Here is a 19,057-nt window from a genome sequence, read left to right on the forward strand (position 1 = left end):
GGGTGGGGGGCTCTGGGGACAGGACATGCAGGGCAGGGGGCGGGGCAGAATTTTCCTGTGTTTTATCCATTTGCAACTTGGTCACCAATAGAGAGAAATGGGACTCTGAGGGCTAACAGGAGAGGGTGGCCTGGCTCTGGGCCCCCAGCCAGGCCCCAGGAGTCCTGTCCCCTCTGGGGAGGAAAGGGAAAGAGCTCTAGAAACCAACGGAGAAACAGGAGGGGCAAGGGCTCATGTCAGCAAACACGGCTACATCACGTGACACGCCAGCGACACGGAAACACACGCCAACGCACACGGCTGCACAGCGGGAAGGGGGCGGTGGGGGGAAGAAGGGAGCCGGGCGCCACCCATCTTGTCCTCTGCGGGGCAGGCTGGGGGGACAGGGTGAATGCATAGAACACATCATGTACACACGCTCAAGGCGTGGCAAGAGCGTGCATCGACCCACAGGCACATGGGATGGACACGCAGTGTGCTTCATGAGAGGCGGGGCTAGGGAGAAAGGGGACGGGGAAGCAGCGAGCCCTGGCCAGGCCCAGGACCACCCACAGGGCACACATGGGCTTGGAGGTTGTAGGTGCACGGAGGGTGAGCAGCACACTCGTCCAAGAACATGCAAAAGCCACCAGCCCCCAGACAACATTCCAGGACACGTACAGACACGGCAGCCAACAAGCAAACACATCATATGACCTGTGGGACTTGCAGAAGGTGGGGCACAGCAGACCCTCGGGGATCCTCTGGTCCAATGGAGACCCAGGAATGGACAGCTATGGGCCTAATACCACTCAAGGAGGCAACAGCATCATTCCAGCCGTGGCTCCACCCTTGTTCTTGTGGCCCCAAGGCTGTAGGAATTCCGGAAACACCGGGGCCACAAGGGTGTCCTGGCTAGGCAGCAGGAAGGAAAAAGGGTGGGGATGCTGGGGCCTGCTCTGATGTCCCCAAAGAAGCCTGAGATGGGAGCAGGAGGGCTGTAATCAGACACTGGGGCAAACTGCCTGTCCTGAAGAAGGACATTCTTGGAAGGGACAGACAGGCTCCCCTCCTCAACAGAGCCCACCTTGGGGGTTACATATATTGGCGTCACACAGGCAGGGCTCACACAGCTCAAGTAGGGTCAAGCTACTTGAGCTGGGTGAGGGTGGGAGGGGTATTGTGTTCCAGAAGGTCACATCCGCATTGTCTCCCTGTGTCTTTGTCTCCCTGTCTCTCTCTCTCTCTCTCACACACACACACACACACACACACACCACTTCACATGAAGTGGGACCCCGGGAGACAATCTGCACACACACACCCAACCCTGAGGCAGGGCGTACTTCTTGTGTGTTCAATCCTGTATATGTGGGTCCTTTGCTCATGCATCTCCTGCAGCCCCGCCACCAACCTTACCCCCCAACCCTCCATGCATAGTGCATGTGCTGTCTACACAGTGAGGAAGGAGTGGGCCCTTTCTTCACCCTCAGAAGCTTGGGCTTGTGCCCTCACCTTCAATCTCAACCCAGGGGACGGGCGGGGGGGGGGGACAGCTATTGCCAACATTTCGGCAGGGGATGGGTCCTGGGACTCGGCTCACCCTGAGTGGCTGCTGCCAACCGGCCATTCCAGTATTCCTGAAATAACAGTTCCAGTCCCTGAGGCAGAGTCCAGAGTGTCAGATGTGGTGGTGAGGACAAGCCCTGGCCAGTTCGGAGGTAAATGTGTGGAAGGCAGGAATGCCCTAATTTTCGATCTGTCTGGGGTGGCCCTTGACATTCACCTCGTCAGTAACATTTCCCACAAATAGCCCTTTTGGGTGGCATCTACATGCAAGTGGGTGCAGCCTGAAAGGGCACCACGCCCGTGGGAGCGTGCATGTTCCTGTGTGTATGTATGTGCCTCAGTGGGCCCCCCACACGAGGCCCCCTCAGCCCGGGCATGCGTGAGCACACCGAGGTGCACCCGCTCTCAACAAAGGTCTACCCTCTGGCAGAGACACAGAGAAACACAGGCGTGTGGGCACGTGTGCACAGGGGCTCTGAAACCTGGCAGGGCAGGAAGCTGCAGTTGCACAATGTTGATGGGACGGTGTGTGACCACACCAGATGTTGGTCAGCAGCTCGGGGAGAGAGGGAGAGGGCAGATATGTCCAGATAAACAAACCTGGACAGGCACGTGTCTTTAAAGACAAACGTGTGTGCATATAACACACAGGCGGGCAGAAACACACCATGTAGAAAGCCTCTAGACACACACGTGGGCGCACGCGCACACACTCTCACACAGATGTATTCCACATAGCACAGAAATGTGTATTTTTGGGCCTACCCAAAATGGGTGTCCAGCGCACAATATGGAGAGCTCTGTCTGAGGAGAAGACCCATCAAATTTCAGGCATGTCCTTGAGACACACGCGCGCACACACACACACGTATTCCTCACATTACCTGCTGGGGGAAATGCACACGTATACACAGGCCGAGCTAGCTTATTTACATGCTTCCACTCACCTTGGCTAAACTCCACAGGCTCACAATGCACACACATGCACACACACGCTCCCTGGGACACATGCCAGCCCCTGGGGTGCCTAAGCCAGGAAGGTTTGCTTAACATCACACTGGGGTGTCTGCCATGGCCTATGTGTGTCTGGGCCCACCTGGATCCTCTGGGAATGTGAGTGTGAGCGTCTGTACACTCACGACCGGCCCTACCTATAGCAGACATGGGGGAGGTGGGGATCCGTGGAAGAAGTGCTGTTGTGTTGGATTCAAACACTCAAACACAAAATTCCATGTACGCGAATTGTGTGTCTGTGGATCTGTGGCCACACACACACACACACACACACATCTATTCACAGAAGACAGAGTGGGGCTTGGTGGGCTGCTGTGTTATACCTGGCCACAGTCTACACACAACAACCCAAGTGAAAGGGGGAAGCTCAGAAGACACACAGACCTGAGGCTGGGGCGGGGGGGGGGGCCAGAAGGGTGATTTGGTGCTTCTACACACATCTACACACGTACACACACACGCTGGGGTGTCCACACGTCTCGAGCATGTGCTGGCGGCATGCATGTTGGTGTGCATGTGTAATCACGCCTGCTGCTATCTACGTGCGGGGGCAGGGGTGGTCCATGGCAGGGTGAGGTCCAGGGACTCCAGGGTCTGACGGGGGGTGGGAAGGGGGGACTGCCTGGGTCTGTCTTGGGGGTGAGCCTGGAGCAGGGGATGGAAGGGGATGGTGGGGGTATTGCTCCCAATGTGGTGGGGGAAGGGTCTGGGAGAGATGGGGGGGCCTACAAGCCCAGCGTCCCCCCAATGGATGACGCCAAGACCACCCCCAGCACCACACAGCAAATGATGATCATGATTTTCTTCTGCAGGCAGAAAGGGTGACAGGGAAGAAGGAGGAGAGAGACAGAGAGATAAAGGGAGACAGACAGATGCAGGGAAAGATGGGGAAGCAGGTGTAAGGAAAAAGAGGAGGGGAGAGAAAACAGAAAAAGGAAGAGGTCAGAGCCAGAGATAAGGCCTCCCTTTGGATTTCATCACTCACCTCAGCCCTGGCCTGAGCCCTGCCCCGACCGCTCAGCCCAGCCCACCTGTCCCACAGGCCCACCCGCCCCAGCTCACCCTCCGGGCCTTGCTCTGATATTTCACAGCTTTCTTGGTGTCAGACACAGCTCGCTCCACATAGTCCACGGAATGTTCCACGTTGTACTCAATGCGGTCAATCATCTCACCCTGCAGATGAGATGTGCACAGGACAGGGTAGGGGTTGGGCTAAAGGAAAGAACCCCAGGGACGTAGGGCAGACTCTTAGAATGTGCGGGAAAGGCAGTACCTGGCTTTCCACGAGCATGGCCATGTCCACAAACATGTCATGCAGCTCTCGGATGCTGGTTTCCAGTTTGATGATCTCGTTGTGCCTCGTCTCGATCTCATTCAGTGCCTGCTTTGTCATCTGCGAGTCCATTTTGATCTAGGGCAATGGGGGTGGGGGACAGGGGGAGGAGCTGCAGACCACCCTTCACTCCCATGAGTTTGGATTCTGCAGCTAGAGCATCTGGGTTCAAATCCAACTGTCATTTACCAGCTCTAACTGTGGGCAAACCGTTTAACCTTTCTAGGCCTCGGTTTCCACACCTAAAAAAGGTGGATAATAGCAGTGCCCACCTCCCACAGTTGTTGTGCACATTAAGTGAGTTAATATGTATACGCTGATTACAACAGTCCCTGGCACACAGTAAGGCACTAAAAGAGGCCTGTTAAGATACAAGAAATAAAAACCAACCTGAGCCCACCATCTCACCCAGGGCTTCCTCTAACACACACACACACACACACACCTGGAAAGCCCAGGGAGGAGAGAGATAGGGGTGCAGAGCCACCACTAGCATCGGGGGCGCCCGTCTGGTCAAAGGCAGACAGGGTAAAGAAAGAGGACACAACAGAGAAAGCAAGTAGGAGAGGAGGACCAGAGGAGAAGGCAGAGTGCCCATTCTGGAGCCCCTGTGACATTAGATGGGGGAGAACTAATAAAGAAATGCACTGGAGCACCTGGGTGGCTCAGTCAGTTGAGCGTCCGACTTTGGCTCAGGTCATGATCTCGTGGTCCATGAGTTCGACCCCGCATCAGGCTCTGTGCTGACAGCCCAGGGCCTAGAGCCTGGAGCCTGTTTCGGATTCTGGGTCTCCCTCTCTGTCTGCCCCTCTCCTGCTCATTCTCTCTCTCTCTCTCTCTCTCTCTCAAGAATAAATAAACATTAAAAAAGAAAAAAAGAAACGCACTGTAGCCCTCAAGAGTCAGGGGGAGAGAGAGATTCCAACCCACAATCAGATATACCTCCTCCCCGCAGACAACCTGGCCTGAGCCAGGCCACTCTCTTCCCAAACTCCTCACTATTCAGGCTCCATGAGGAGCCACTCCTCTGCTCTAAAACCCTCCAGGGCTCTCCTCTATTCCTCCCCACTCCCCACCACCACAGGTTACACACCTTTACTCTAGCCAGGGTTCAGTCTCCCTTTCTGCCCTCATCTCCTACATATCCTATGAGCCCAAATCATTCAATGGCTGTTTGGCAAGTGGTTCCCTCTCCCTGTTTTTGTTCAATCTGTGCCCTTTGTCTAGTGGGCCCTTTGCCCATCTCACCATGTCCAAATGTTCCTTGTTTCTTAAAGCACAGCTCAATGCTACTCCCCCCAGGAATCTTTCCCTGACTCCAGTAGTTAACCACTACCTTAGGGCCTGTCTGCAGGCAGGGCATCCCTCAGGCAAGATCCCAACCACCCTGCATTGTAATGATGCGTTTCCATTGCAGTGATGGTGGCTTTGCTGGCGGGGATCAGTTCTGTCCTCTTGGAACCCACCAAGCTCCTCTCTGTTCTCAGACAGAGAGACTGGGCAGAGCTGTTTGGGAGGGCTCCAGGTTAACGGGCCCTAATCAATTGCTCAAAGCTAATTTAACAAAGATCAGTTCTCTAAATAACAATTTACTGAAAACTGCTAGATAGTCACTGAACATACTTGAATTCTGGTCTAGAAATCTAAACCAGAGCCATTCTGCCAGCAGAAGCAGGGAGACAGAACTGGGCAGGCCAAGGCAAAATCTACAAAGAGAAAGAACTACAGTGGGGAAGCCCATCCAGTCACACTGAAGATGACAAGGGCAGGGTGCAAAATGTCAGCAAAAGTAAAACTGGTACTTTAAAAAATTTTTTCAACGTGTAGGCAAATTAGTCATTTGGTGAAATGACCCGCTTCAGGAGGGAGTAGTGTATCCTAGCACTGAAGAGCCCCAGCCCTGACAGGAGACCGCAGGTCCAGATCCTGGTTCTGGGGCCTTGGACGAGTTATTTAACCCCATCGCTGAAATCTGGCTGCCTCGGAGGGTGGTGGTGAGGGCTGAATGAGGTAGCAGGTAACTGTCAATATGTAAAGGGCTTAGAACATTATCTGGTTACTCAAAAGGTTGGCCTTTTTTATGGGGGTGCCTTCCTGCTCTGCTCCCATGGAATTCCCTGGTTCCAGGTCCTGGCTTCCCACTCTTTGTTATTCCACGGTGGACTTAGGACCTTAGCTCGGCCTCGGCTTGGGGAGGGAAGAGAGTAAATGTTTTCCAAAACCTGACCCAGCCCCACCCGGGGCTCACATCATCGGTGAAGATGGCCAACTTCCCGCTCTCCAGCATGTCTTCCAGTTCTTCGTTCGTCGTGGTCCTTCCAGCTGTGGAGAGAAAGCCCTCCCTGCTCAGGGACTGGGCCAGTCTGGGGGCCTGAAGCAGTGGGATGGGGCAGAGGCCCAGGAGCCCGCCCTCCCCCCACCTGGCCTTAAGGTCTCCAGGGAGAGGAAGGGCCTGGAAGAGGGCTGGGGCAAGCCTGGGGATTTTGAAAGGGGGTACACGCACTGATCTCCAGCTGCCGCTGGATCCGGTCCTTGCAGCGGTCCCGGTACTTGGACTGGGTCGCATTATATTCGGTCATTACTTCCACGAACTTCCGGGAGAGTGTGGAGTGCTAGGGTAGGGGTACAGACACATCAGGAGGGGTTAAGGAGGCAGTGGAGGGGGGAGGAGCCGAGATGGCCTATGGCCCTTCTTTAACTCGCGCTGCGATCCCAACCCTAGACAATTGCTCAGTCCCTGGACGCCCCCGCGCCAGGTCCCCCATTCAACTCGCTAACCAGCGGGGTCCCAACCAGAGCTGGGAGACAGGGCCCAGCCCCGCCCTCCCGCCATAACCCCGCCCAGGCTCCTCACTGGCCACGCCCAGCGCTTTGCTCGGCTCTGGCCCGCCCACTATCTTTTCGCCTGGCTCCCGCCAGGAGTCCTCCCCGGTCGGATCCGGCTCCCCCCCAACCCCGCCAGGCTGCCACCTCCTACCTGGGTCTTGCGGATGCGCAGGTCCGCGGAGGAACGGTTCAGCCCCTCCTCTTGTTCAATGCTTTGCTCGATCGCTACGGGAGAGAGGGTGCAGTGACCGGCGGGAGACCCGGGGCATGTGGGGCAGGGGTCCGGGACGTAGGAAAGGTCGACACCCCGAGGCAGGCCCCAGGCCTGTGAAGAGATGTCACACCCATGGCGAGGGCAGACAGTAGAGGATCCAAGGGGCAGGGGCAGGGGCAGGAGGCGGGTGAATAGAGGGACAGACGTTTCAGGGCGTCTGGAAGGCAGGTAGGAGGGGAGGTTGAGGGTTCGCGGGTCACCAGACAGAAAGGGGCTACTTGTTCAGGAGGAAGTGCTGGGTCTTGGAAAGTCCCACAGCTGTAACTCGTGCTTAACCCCACTGAGGGGGGTGTGGGCCCAGTCCACTGGAGGGTCTCCAGTATGTGGAGAACTCTCCATTTCCTAAGGCCTCTGGAAAGAGGGCAGGAACCCATCCTGAGGTTTTTCTGGCAGAAGGCAGGCACTTCCAGGTGGGTCAGGTTCTAGTGGCCGCCCTTTTCTTCCAAAATCCTAGGGTGAGGGAGGGATGTTCCAATAGAAAATAGCTCTCCCCCAGCCCTGCAAGGTGACCCCTAATTTGGGAATTCCCACTTCTACAAGATGTTCTGGAAAAGCTGCACAGATGAACTGGGATTCCTGCTTCTGGATCATGCACTCCTAACATCTGTCATTCAGATTTTCTAAAAAAGAGCTTGTGTGTGATAAGATCTACAGTGCTCTGAAAATGCAGCAGGGATGAATCAACCAGGCCCTCCAGACCTGGAAGGGCCTCCAGGCCATTCTTGAGAACATCACTTCTCTGTTCTGCTGGCAGCAGGGGAGATATGGGGCTGAACAGCACCCCCGATGCTCCCCTACCTGCAATGGGGGGCACAGTAACTGAGTGACACCTCTGGCCCACCTGCTGCTGGAAAAGCACAGGAACACACACCCAGGGAAGTCAGAGCCTCCGGCCCATACTGGGACCCTATTGTCAGGCTTGGGACTGGAGCCAAGCCATGGAGTGAGGGGGCCTTTACAGGACCTCACTGACTTCTTACAACAATCCTAGGAATTCAGTCCATGTTTTACACTAGAAGCTGAGGTTCAAATGGGTAAAACAACTGACCCAAGGTCACACACAAAGCCCAAGTTCATGCCACCAAAATAGCTGGAGAAAGATGGAGAAGAAGAAAATTTCCTCTCTTTTTCTGGAGGCCTGGAAGGTCAGCTTCTCTACATCACTCCTACTTTCTCTGGGTTCTTTCTTGGTCTGTTCCTGGACTCATGATCCATGGAGCCACCTCTCGGTCTTATAGAGAGTGTTAAGGTCAGAGCTCAATGGGCCCAAAGAAATCTTTGAGCCCAGGAATTTTTAAATGGTGTTCCATGGAACCCTGCTTCTGAGAAAGAACTTCAAGGACTGTTGCCAGGAGTAAAGGGGAGGCGAGGCGGGTAGGGCCCTGGGTCTCCCAACCCCAGTACAGCCAGAACAGCATGACTTTTACGTGTTGTATATACTGGAGTTCTCTGTAAGATTTCATTTAGAGGAAAAAAAAAATTGCTACAAAAAAAACCACACACACAAAACCAAAAACCTGCTTTGAAATTGCTTCTGTTTTTCTTACTGTACCAATGAGAAAGTTGAGGTGAGGAATGTGTTGATGATGGAAGCTGTCCAGAACTGAGTTGATGATGGAAGTTGAACTCCGTCTGTCTGGATTTGTACTTAATGCGCTCCCAGTTTGGGCCATTTTCCTTTCCAGCACACAAGTGTAAAGGGCTTATTTTTACAGATCAGCACTGGAGGCTCACACATGACCTCCCACTGACTCGGGGAAGGCATGGAGTCCCTGTTCTCCTCTCTCTGGACAAAGGTTAGTATGCTCAAGGCCAGGCATCTGACATGACACCTCTTCCCCAAAGCCCAGCAATGTGCCTCAAAGTAGGTGCCTGGCAAATGTTTTCTGATACTGAATTACCACCTCACGGTAACACTGCTATTCCCCTGGCACCAGCAGACAAGGAGGTTCCCAACCCACAATGCTTTGAGGGAAGGTGGTTATTACCAGCACCCAAGTCCTTAAATTAGAGCAAATACATAAGCATTTGGCAGGTCCCTCCTGAAAGCTTGCCAGCTCCTGATGTCAGCCACACAGTCCAATCTGTCCTGAGCCGACGATACCAATTCAGAAGCATTTGCTGAGCCCACCTACTGGGTGCTTAGCGCTAGGCCCGGCACCTGTTCTGGAGAAATAAGGATTTAATGAAACTAAAGCCACTCGGTAGACTGTATTTTCTGGTGGACCTTCATGCTGATGGATCCAGCAGAGTGCAGACGCAACTTGGACAAACACCCCCCCCCACTTCCTTGTCGTGTATCTTTCTCCAAAGAATCTGGAGCAAGGAGGGGAATCTGGGGGTTTTGCGCTTTCTCACTGTTTAGGAATCTGGGTCCTGGAAATTTGTAGACGTTCCTTATAGAAAGGCATGTTTGGTCCAACGAGGGCACAGTTGTTTTCCTCCTTAGTCTGGGGATTGCATTCCTCACCTTTCAACTTGGACCGAACCTTGTTGGCAGTCTTCTTGATGTCTGCGGTGAGGTCCTCCAGCTCCTGTTTGGTCTCTGGGGACAGAGCCAGAGAGGATGACACGTATGGACGGGAGCCCAGACCCCCTACACCACTCCCCTACTTGTCTAACCCCATCCCCCTTACAGCCACCCAGAAGCAGCACTCACTCTCATCTGGGTTGGGGGCGGCCAGGATGGCACTGTGCTGTTTTTTCACTTGCTCCACATCCTCTGACAGCTTCTCAATGCAGCCCCGGATCTCTTCCACCTGGAGCAGCAAATCAGCTATACCCAGCCAAGTCGCTGAGCCAGGCAAGGGACCCCGGGGGCTCAGTCAGGGTTCAGGTAAATGGGCAAGATCTAAGGGCCAAGGGGGTGTAGAAGTGGAGAGCAGGGGCGGGAACAGGGCAAAGGAAGTTGTTGGCTGGGGGCCAGCTTCTGGGTCTGAGAGCATCGGAAGCTCAGTTACCTGTTCAAAGAACTCATCCATGAAGTGGTCCCGATCCACATGGACCACCTCCTCTTCATCATCACTGTCTTTCGCCTGGGAGGCAAGAGAGGCAGAATCCATGAACAGTCCCTACCCCGAGTCTGATGCTCCCAGCTCTAGGCTCAGAGCAGAGGTCTTGGGAGAGGTCATATGCGGGGGGGGGGGGGGGGGGGGCAGGTCATATGCAGGTCATACGCAAGGGCACCAAGCAGTCAGAATGAACACTGGCTCTCTTGTGGAACGGGGTCCCGGAAGCCAGGTGGCCAACAGCCCAAAGGACAGGGTGGAGGGAATCAGAAAAAGGCACCCTCTCAAGGGTGGAATTGGCCCAGTCACCCTGGAGGTGGGTGACACTCAGGACAGCTGCTGTGAACCGGTATCATCTGAACTGGCTAAACGTCAGCCTTGCAACATCTGGGGTCTGGAATGGAGGCCCAGGATCCTGACCCTGTCCACCATCCCTCCCGGCCGCTCCTGCCCAGGCCTTACTTTGCTCCCCTCCAGCTTCCACCCGGCCAGCCACGTCCCCTGTGCAAGGTCACTTCACTGCCAGCTGCGGGCGCCAAGTTGAGCAAGCAGTCAAGTCCAGGGAGGGCTGGAGGAGAGCCACAGGCAGCACCCCCACCTCCCCGGCTCCCTGCGTCTTCCTCCCGCTGCCTGCGCTTACCCCCTCAGCTGCTCTGCCCCTCGTATTCACTTCTTTCATCCAGCCTCTCCCAACTTCACACCCACCTACTCTCACTTGCTTGGATTTCCCAGTTGCAACCTGCAGCTGCTCAGCCCTCCACCCCCAGGGCTCAGAGACACAAAGGGATTTACCCACCCACACCACCACCGCCACCGCCACCGCCACCGTCAGACAGACCAGTGACACGGACAGAAGGGCTGACACACAAGACACACAGAAATAGGCCCACTGACACCCACACGGAGAGACGCTGACATGCTGACGTTCACCCACACACGGCAAAGCTGCCCTCTGACACGTGTGGCAACCCCAGGGACATTCGGGAGGGCCCTCTGTGCCTCTCTGACCCTCAGGTCGGCACACTCATTCAGAGCTGGGGAAGAAGAGAGGGGACAGGGTGGGCTCCCCAGTGCTACACACTCTGGGCTTGAGACTCTTCTCTGCTGGGGACAGAAGTCTGAGGACAAAAGCTGAGCCTGTCAAGCTTAATTACATGAGGAGCTCTAATCGGCCCCAGTAGAAAGTGAAACAGGGTTCACCCGGACCTCCAGAAAGAACCTAGCCAAAAGAATCTGACTACCAAAGCCTGAATGAAATCAAGACAGGATCCAAAAGTGTCCACTTGGGGTAGAGCCTGTTGGGATCTAAAGACAAGCACTCACACGGAACCTCAACAGGGTCCGAGCAGATCACAGACAGGATCTGACAGAAACCAGACAGGCTTCGACCGAACTAGACTCGGGGCAGACAGATCCCAGACAAGCTCAGATCGAACCTAGACAGAGCCAGATGGGACCTAGATGCAATCTAGGCAGCCAAGTGAACTCGGAACCAGCAGAGCCCCAGCAGCACCGGGAGGAGCCCTCCAGCTGCACACTCTCAATGCCACCCCAGCTTCCTGCCCAAATGGAACTCAAGGGATTCTCCCCACGGACGCTGGGCCCCACCCCATGTCAGAAAATGTGTTCAGCACTTACATTTAATTTCCAGACCATCCCAAACATCCCCTGGGAAAGGGAGGCTCCTCCGTCTGCCCACAGCTGCCCTCAGAAGGAGAGGTAATACCAGGCTGGGCTCGGGGACTCTCATAGGACGTCAGGCTTCTCAAGTCTCCACCAGACCAGGGCTATCCCGATAAACTTTGGCCCGGAGGGGCTCTGGGATGCTCATCTCATCTCTGAGGACCCACTGGCTTCCCCTGATACTGTGTCCTCAAGCTAGCTGCCCCACAAGGTCTCCCTCCCCTACAGCCAAAGCCATTCCTCTGCCACTTCTCTGACTTCGGCCCTCTGCCCAGCTGCCCACCGGTCATGAGGCGTGTCTCTGGCTCAGGTGCCTGGGAACTTTCCTGTTCTGTCCCTTTCCCACACTGACTTTTGATTTTCTAAAGTCTAAGTTCCCTCTCTACTGTTGTTCCCAGAGCCAGTTCCCTTAGGTTTTGCCCTGGGACATCCCTGGCTGCCTGTTTACTTGTCCTTGAGAGAGGAAGAAAGGTAGAGGCCCGAGAGCTAATAATCCTCTACAGGGTACAAACACTTTTCCATCTATAATCCCTTTTGATCCTCACCACACAGCCCTGAGAGAGAGGCTGAGCAAATATCAGTGTCCCCATTTCACAGATGAGGGAACAGGAGGTCAGAGGGGGAGAAGGGAAGTGACTTGTCCAAGGGCACCTGGGCTGAATGGGCTGGAAATCATAGGCATCTAAGACAGACCTCCCCCACAGCCCCTTCTAAGGCTTGAGACCAGGCCACCTCCTTCCACCAACTCTGCCACCACATGTTTTCTCGCTCAGGTCAGCTCCTGCTAAGGCCCAATCTGGGTGAGGCTCTGTGCCCCGAAATCCTAGGAAAATATTATCTTATAATAACACCTTCCACATAGGTCTTATATTCTTGTTATCTCATTTAATCTTTATGTAAAGTCTATAAAGATCACTGGCTAGCATAATTACAATTATGGCAAACATTTACAAAGCGTGTTAGAACGAGCTGGGCACCATTCTATGCCCTGTGTGTACATTTGTCCCTTTAATTCTCACAATAGCCTCCTGAGGTAGATATTATTATAGCCCCCTTTTATAGATGGGGAAACTGAGGCACAGAGAGGCTGAAGAACTTGCCCAGGTTAGCAGCTGCAAAGCCACATGATTTCTGCCTTCTGAGCTTCAGCCTCTGCATTCACTGAATGGCGATAACGTCTACTCCAAATGCTGGGCAGGTGGAGGCAATGAAACCAGGCAGGAAAAATGCCTAATGCTGCTAGAGAGAAGCAGTGTTTAGTGAGGGTTGGCTATTACCTGCTGCCCCTCCCATGTTATAGATGAAGAAACAGGCTCAGAGAGGTTGCCTGACCTGCCTAAGGCTTCACAGCAAATAAGGCCAGAGGTGAGACTTGACCTGCCTGGTGCTAATCCCAGGATCTGTCCCCGCAGTCCTGCTCTGCTGTGTCCCCAGTACTGCTGAACTCCTGTGGCCAGGGGAGATAACCAGTAAGGGGCCAGGCTGCAGGAAGAGCCCAGACAGGAAGCCAGGAGTTCTACCTTCCCTTGCCCTATTCTGTGATCCTAGGCAAATCTCAGCCCTTCTCTGAGCCCCAGTTCATTTGCAAAAAGGGCAGCCTGGTGCACCAAGGGCCCTCCCTGCTCTGCAGTGTGCATGTTCGCTAATGAGCATGGCCTCCATTTCTGGAAGAAGTTGGCCAGCCTAAAAGAATGCAGGCTATGGGCAGATGAGATTACCCAGAAAAAGATGATTGTATGCGCTCGATCTGCTTTACGGAGAACTCAAGCTTCAGTTTCCTCATATGCAAAATGAAGAAGATAAGAAATCTAACACATGTTTACAGATTGCAGTGAGCTGGGCCCTGTCCAAAGTGCCTTGAGTGTCTCTTATAACCACTCCATGAAGTAGATACGATTCTTATACCCATTTGACAGATGAGGAAACTGAGGCACAGAGAGATTAAGTGACTTGCTCAAGATTATCCAGTGGGTGCTGTATGGGGTGCTGACAGGGCGGCACCTGGGTTTAAACTCACAGTCGCTGCTCTTCCTACTCACCAATTCCTCAAGTGCTTGAAAGGATGAAGTGACAGAGTGCAGAGGTCCTGGGCACCTTCTGGAACCGCCTTGGGAATAGGGGGCATCAGATCCAAGTCTCTAGCTTCAGTCTTTCCCCATCAGAGATACAAGGGCCCTCGTGTACGTTGGTGTGGGGAGACCACATAGACAGATGCGTGGATGGAAGGAGGGGGACAGAGTGAGCTAGCAGGTCAGAGATCAGAGATCAGAGACAGATGGTAAGAAGGTGACTAACACAGAGGCAGAAAGAGCCTGGTGTTGGGTGACAGAAAAGTCAGAGTGCGCGTGTGTGTATGTAAACACACGTGTGCCAACACGTACCGCACACACATGCTCACAGGTGCTCCTCAGGGGTGCAAACATCATTTGATCTAGAGGCAGCAGCCTCTCTCCACCGCACCCCCACTCCTGTCCATCTGTCTCCCTGACTGGGCCTCTCTGCCCTCCCAGCACCCAGCGTCGCCCTCCCTCCCCCAACCTTGCCGCTCTGCCCTCCCTCCTTACCCACCTACTCCCTTCCTCATCCTCCCTGTGCCCCACTGAATCATTCATTCACCTGGCAGCTATGTATGAGCAGAGCCAAGTTCTCTAGCTGCTGCTGAGAACACAGAGGTGGACAAGACAGGAAGAAGGTCCTAGCTCCAAGGAGCTGACGTTCTATTGGAGGGAGACGAAGAATGAACAAGACGATTTCAGACTACGCTAACTGGCAAGGAGGGAGATGAACCCAGTGAGAGGGAGAAACGGCTATCAGGGGTGGCCCAGGATGGTCAGGGAGGGCCTTTCTGGGGGTGGGTGACTTTTGATGACACAGAATTCAAGTCAGAGGGAATAGTGGTCCAGGCAGAGGGAAGAGCGTTCAAAACAGGGGGACCAACAGAAGGAACAGCAAGTGCAAAAGCCCTGAGGCAGGGGTGAACTTGCTGTGCTTGCACAGCAGAAATGCGCCCTGTGCAGCTGGGGGGCAGTGGTCCATCACCAGGGTTCTCCTGATCCCTGCCCTCTCACACTGGGCTGCTCTTTCACTATTTCAGGTCTACCACTGAAAGTCCTCCCTGTGCCTATCCCATACCTAAGTACTACATAGATGACTCAGTTCCTGTCCTTAGAGTGTGTGACTTGTCCTTTAACAGCCCCCATTCCCACCCAGCCTCAAATTTGAGCCTCCTTCCCTACAGGCCTCATCTTCCCCACCCCCCAGGCCTCCTGCCTTCCCACTCCACAGTCCACCATGCAACCCCACAGGCTTCTCTCCCTCCCCAATCTTCCTCTCCAACTCACTTGCTCCCGTTCTCTCCTCTTGAGCCCTGGCCCTGACCCTGGCCCTGCTCCTTGGACCCTGGGACAACAATCCAGCGGATTAACTCCCCATCATAGCCTCCACTCCAGTCCAGCACCTCCCAACTCATGCCCAAAGGTGCTTGGTGAACTGGAAAACAGAAAACCCTGGTTCAACACTAGCTCTGCCATTAACAGCTGTTTGACCTTGGTCCGGTTGCCTCTCTGGCCCTCAATCTACTCCAAAATAAATTAGGGGTCACATCCTGCCCATCCCAGGGGGCTGATATGAGGTTCAAGGGAAACAAGCAAGTCAAATGTGGAATAATAAACACTCACAGGGCCCTGCTGTGCCCAGGCCCCTTCTTGGTACTTTTTGATATTACCTAATTTCAATCCTTGGGACAATCCTGCAAATGGGTACTATTATTACTCCCAATTCAAACATGAAGAAACTGAGGACCAGAGAGGTTAAGAAACTTAACCCAAGGTGACACAGGAAGTAGCAAAGCTAGGATTTGAACCCAGACAGTCTGACTCCCAAATCTGTGCCCTCACAGGGTATTTGATAAACAGATCTGAGTTCCCAGGGGAACTTGAAAGTATTGTTGGGAAGATGATCAGGTCCCCTGAGCTGACATCCCGTCCCACTACTGCCCCCCACTACTCTCAGCATCTCAGAGACCTCTTAACCAGGCCTCCAACACCCTGCCCGGTCTCTCCTGCTTCCCAGTCTCCTCGCTCTCAACTCTGATGGGGAGACCCTTGCACTCCTTACATCTGGCAGCTTCTCCCCACCCCACCCACCCCCTCCCAAATCTCTAGTCTCTCTGAGCTGTGACTAACACCAGAGCCACCAGCACTTACCCAACTCCTTTTACCCCTCCATGCCACCCCCCCACAACACTGCCTACCCCCTGCAGCCCCAGCAGACAGGCCTCCTTGCCTCCCTCACCTATGTGGAAGAGGACTCCATGCCCTGCCTCCCCTTCCATCCTTGTCTTGGAGCTTCCCCCCCCACCCCTCTAATTATACCATGATTTCACCACTACCTCACCTCAACGGCTTTCCATTTCTCTGGGTTTTAGAGTGATAGAATTGTCCTGGCAGCAGGGGATCTGGGTTCAAATTCACATTCCTCACTTGATGGCTGTGTGACCTTGGGCAAGTTATTTACCCACTCTGGGCATCAGTTTCCTCAGCTTTAAAATGAGGTAGTCTCTTAGTCCACATACCTTACCAGGAGGTCAGTGAGGGTCCAATGAGATTACAAACAGCAACCTGCTTTGAAAAGTGCATGGCGAGAGAAAGGGAGTTTAGAGCACCAGTGATGGAGCCAGCTGCTTGCCTGCCTTTTACTAGCTATGTGACTCTGATCCAGAACGCTGATCCCTGATACTTAATGTCTCTGGGCTTCAATTTCCTTATCTGTAAAATGGAATCAGACTAGTACCAGGGTTGCGGTGAGGATCAAAATGAGTAAATATGAATAAAACACTCAAAACAATATCTGGCACTAGGGGGTTAGTTGTTTTTATTATTGCCATTTTCTAGATGCCTGACCCTTACATTCAGTGGAAGTTTAATAAAGAAAACTTCAAAATTCCCTATTCAACCACCAGTTTCTTCTTCCTTCTCATTTGCCAACACGTCTTTCCCCAGAGATGACAGTCACTTATCTTCAAGCCCCTTCCTCTTGTTTTCTGTAATCTGGTTTCCCACCCCCATATCCAGGGGCTCTCCAAAGACAGAGCTTTTTACCCCCAGTGTTCAGACTTCTGTTTCAAAGACCAAAAAAGCAGAGACACATGTCAACTTGCCAGACTGGAAACCCAGATTCCAGTCTGATCCTCCCACCCACTTGCTTGGTGACCTTGCACAAGTTCCTGCTACCTCCAAACCTCAGTCTCCTCATCTGTCAAATGGGGTAACAACCCTGGGAGCAGGGAACCACCAACAGGCTCCTCCTGAGAAAGACCCAGTGCATCAGGATACATCATGGCCGGGGCTAGTACTTTAGTAACATCACACCACAGGCCTGGAGCACAGAGTAAGCTGTCAGCTTTGCCTTCTGGGCCCCCAGGTCATTTCTACAAATCCCCCAGCATTCTCCCTACCCTAGAAACCATTCTCATCAAGCCCCCACTCCCCAGCCCCTCCAAATAGCAGCCTTCACTGCGGACATCAGTGCCGCCCTCCTCCCCCTGTCACCCAAACACATACTGCCTGGCCAGACTCCTGGAGCTAGGCCTCTTCAGGCCTGCAGACCAGGGGTCCACATCAACCTGCCCCTGACTGTTCAGAATGCCCCAGTTCCCCCCAGCAAAGCAGTCCATGTCACAAAACCCAGTTCCGTGGCCCTGTACATGGAACCTCCTCCCCCTCTCCTCTGCAGCCCCAACTCCCACCTCTGGGGTCACCCAATCTCAGGCCTTGGCCCTCTGGCTGTCTCCTGAGGCCACCACTTCCCTCCCTGCCTCTGAGAGGTGCCCCCTCCCCACAGGGAGCAACACACGCGTGCACACACAAACATCCACTTCATTCACTGCCAGGTGTTGGCATCTCTGGCCCAACCTGTGTCCTTCCCCAGAGCACCCCCCAAATCTGGGTCCCGCTAGACTCAGCCTGGCCCAGTAACCGCCCCCATCTTTCTCATTCCGCAAATCTGCCCAGGGGATGACAGACAGTACCCTCCAATTCTCTCCTGATGTTCACTCTCTCCCATCCCCAGATTTGACCCCAGGGCTCTCCTGGGAATGTGGGTATCCAAGGCCCCTGAAATCTCTCCTGCCCCCTTGAGTCTTAATGGCCTCCAACCTCTTCCAGCCGCTGTCCCCAAAATGCAGGTTCATTGGAGACATCAGGTGCCTCCAGATACTGGGGTGCCCCTACTACCAACCTCCAGTCCCATCATTTGCCCCCATGTCCCAGCACCTCCCCCACTCCACCCCCACGCGCTCCCCCAATATTGGGGTCCCGCCCCCCCATTTCCCCACCCCCAAGCTCACACTCCGCAGCTCCTGAGTCCGATCCTTCATCCTGCGACGGCTCCTCCTCCTCCTCCTCCTCGTCCTCCTGCCTCTGCTGCTGCTCCCTGCCTCCTGCCTCGGTGCTGGAGGCCGGGGTCTGGGGGCGCCGGGGGGCACCGGAGCCGCTGGGGGGGGGCCCGCGGACGGGGGCGGGGCCGGGGGTGGCGAGCCGAGGGCCGGGCAGGGGCAGGGGCCTGGGCCGGGCTCGGCTCTGCCGGGGCTGCGGTGGCGATGCGGCTGCGGCACAGGCTCGGATGGAGGGATGCGGGAGCCGAAGCGCGGGGGAGGGGGGCGGAGGGAGGTAAGGAGGAAGGGAGGGAGGGGGGAACCGGGAGGGGGCGGGGAGCAGGGGGCATGCGCAGCGCCCGGGGCTGGGGGCGCCTGGGGGTTGTAGTCCGGGGGAGGGGGACCCAGGGAGAGGGGGAGTGGAGAGGCCTAGAGGGGGGTGGGGAAGGGCAGAACCAGAGAAGCAGGGAGAGATTCGGAGAGAGGCAGAGGAGATGCGGCGGGAGGCAGCGAGCTGCTGGGTTGGGGGGGGGGGGGGGGGGTGGGGGTGGGAAGAAGGGGGGAAAGGAAGGAATTAAGGGAATAACCCAGGGAAGGGTTGCTGTGCATCCCTTTACACCAGGAGATATAGATAGATTTTATGTTTGGAATCTGTGAGTATCTGTGCGAGCGTGTGCACGACCACCTCTGTGTATGTGTCCCTGCAGGAGGTTCTTTGGACACTAGAAATAGCAAAACCGACCCTCTAGGTGGCTTTTGTGATGCAAGGAATCAGCCAAGCCTGGAAGGACAGGGACTTGTTTGTTTTGGGATTTATTTTGCACAGCCTTCCTGCTCTGTGACAGCGATGGGTCTCAGAGCTCTGCTTGTCTACCTCCAAGGACAGGGGGCTCACTACCTTACCAGAACTCTTGGCCTATCTTTACATGGCTCTGAATGTTGAAAACAAAATTTGTCCTCATTGGGAGGGGAATGAAGGTACACCTGAAGGTCCAAGT

General features: G+C 54.6%; 1 protein-coding gene across 1 annotated transcript; it reads right to left on the minus strand.

Annotated features, from left to right (window-relative positions):
- Positions 1-13: 13 nt before the first annotated feature.
- STX1B (syntaxin 1B) lies at positions 14-18,150 on the minus strand. Its single transcript, XM_030301478.1, has 10 exons — positions 18,033-18,150; positions 9,956-10,030; positions 9,655-9,754; positions 9,466-9,540; positions 6,873-6,946; positions 6,399-6,507; positions 6,144-6,217; positions 3,836-3,973; positions 3,625-3,735; positions 14-3,368 (listed from the first exon to the last, which is right to left on the minus strand). Exons 1-10 carry the CDS (start codon positions 18,060-18,062, stop codon positions 3,288-3,290), a joined length of 867 nt encoding a protein of 288 aa, XP_030157338.1. The 5' UTR covers positions 18,063-18,150; the 3' UTR covers positions 14-3,287.
- Between the last annotated feature and the right edge of the window lie 907 nt (positions 18,151-19,057).

The sequence above is a fragment of the Lynx canadensis genome, chromosome E3 (assembly GCF_007474595.2).
Source record: "Lynx canadensis isolate LIC74 chromosome E3, mLynCan4.pri.v2, whole genome shotgun sequence".
Taxonomy (NCBI): Eukaryota; Metazoa; Chordata; class Mammalia; order Carnivora; family Felidae; genus Lynx; species Lynx canadensis.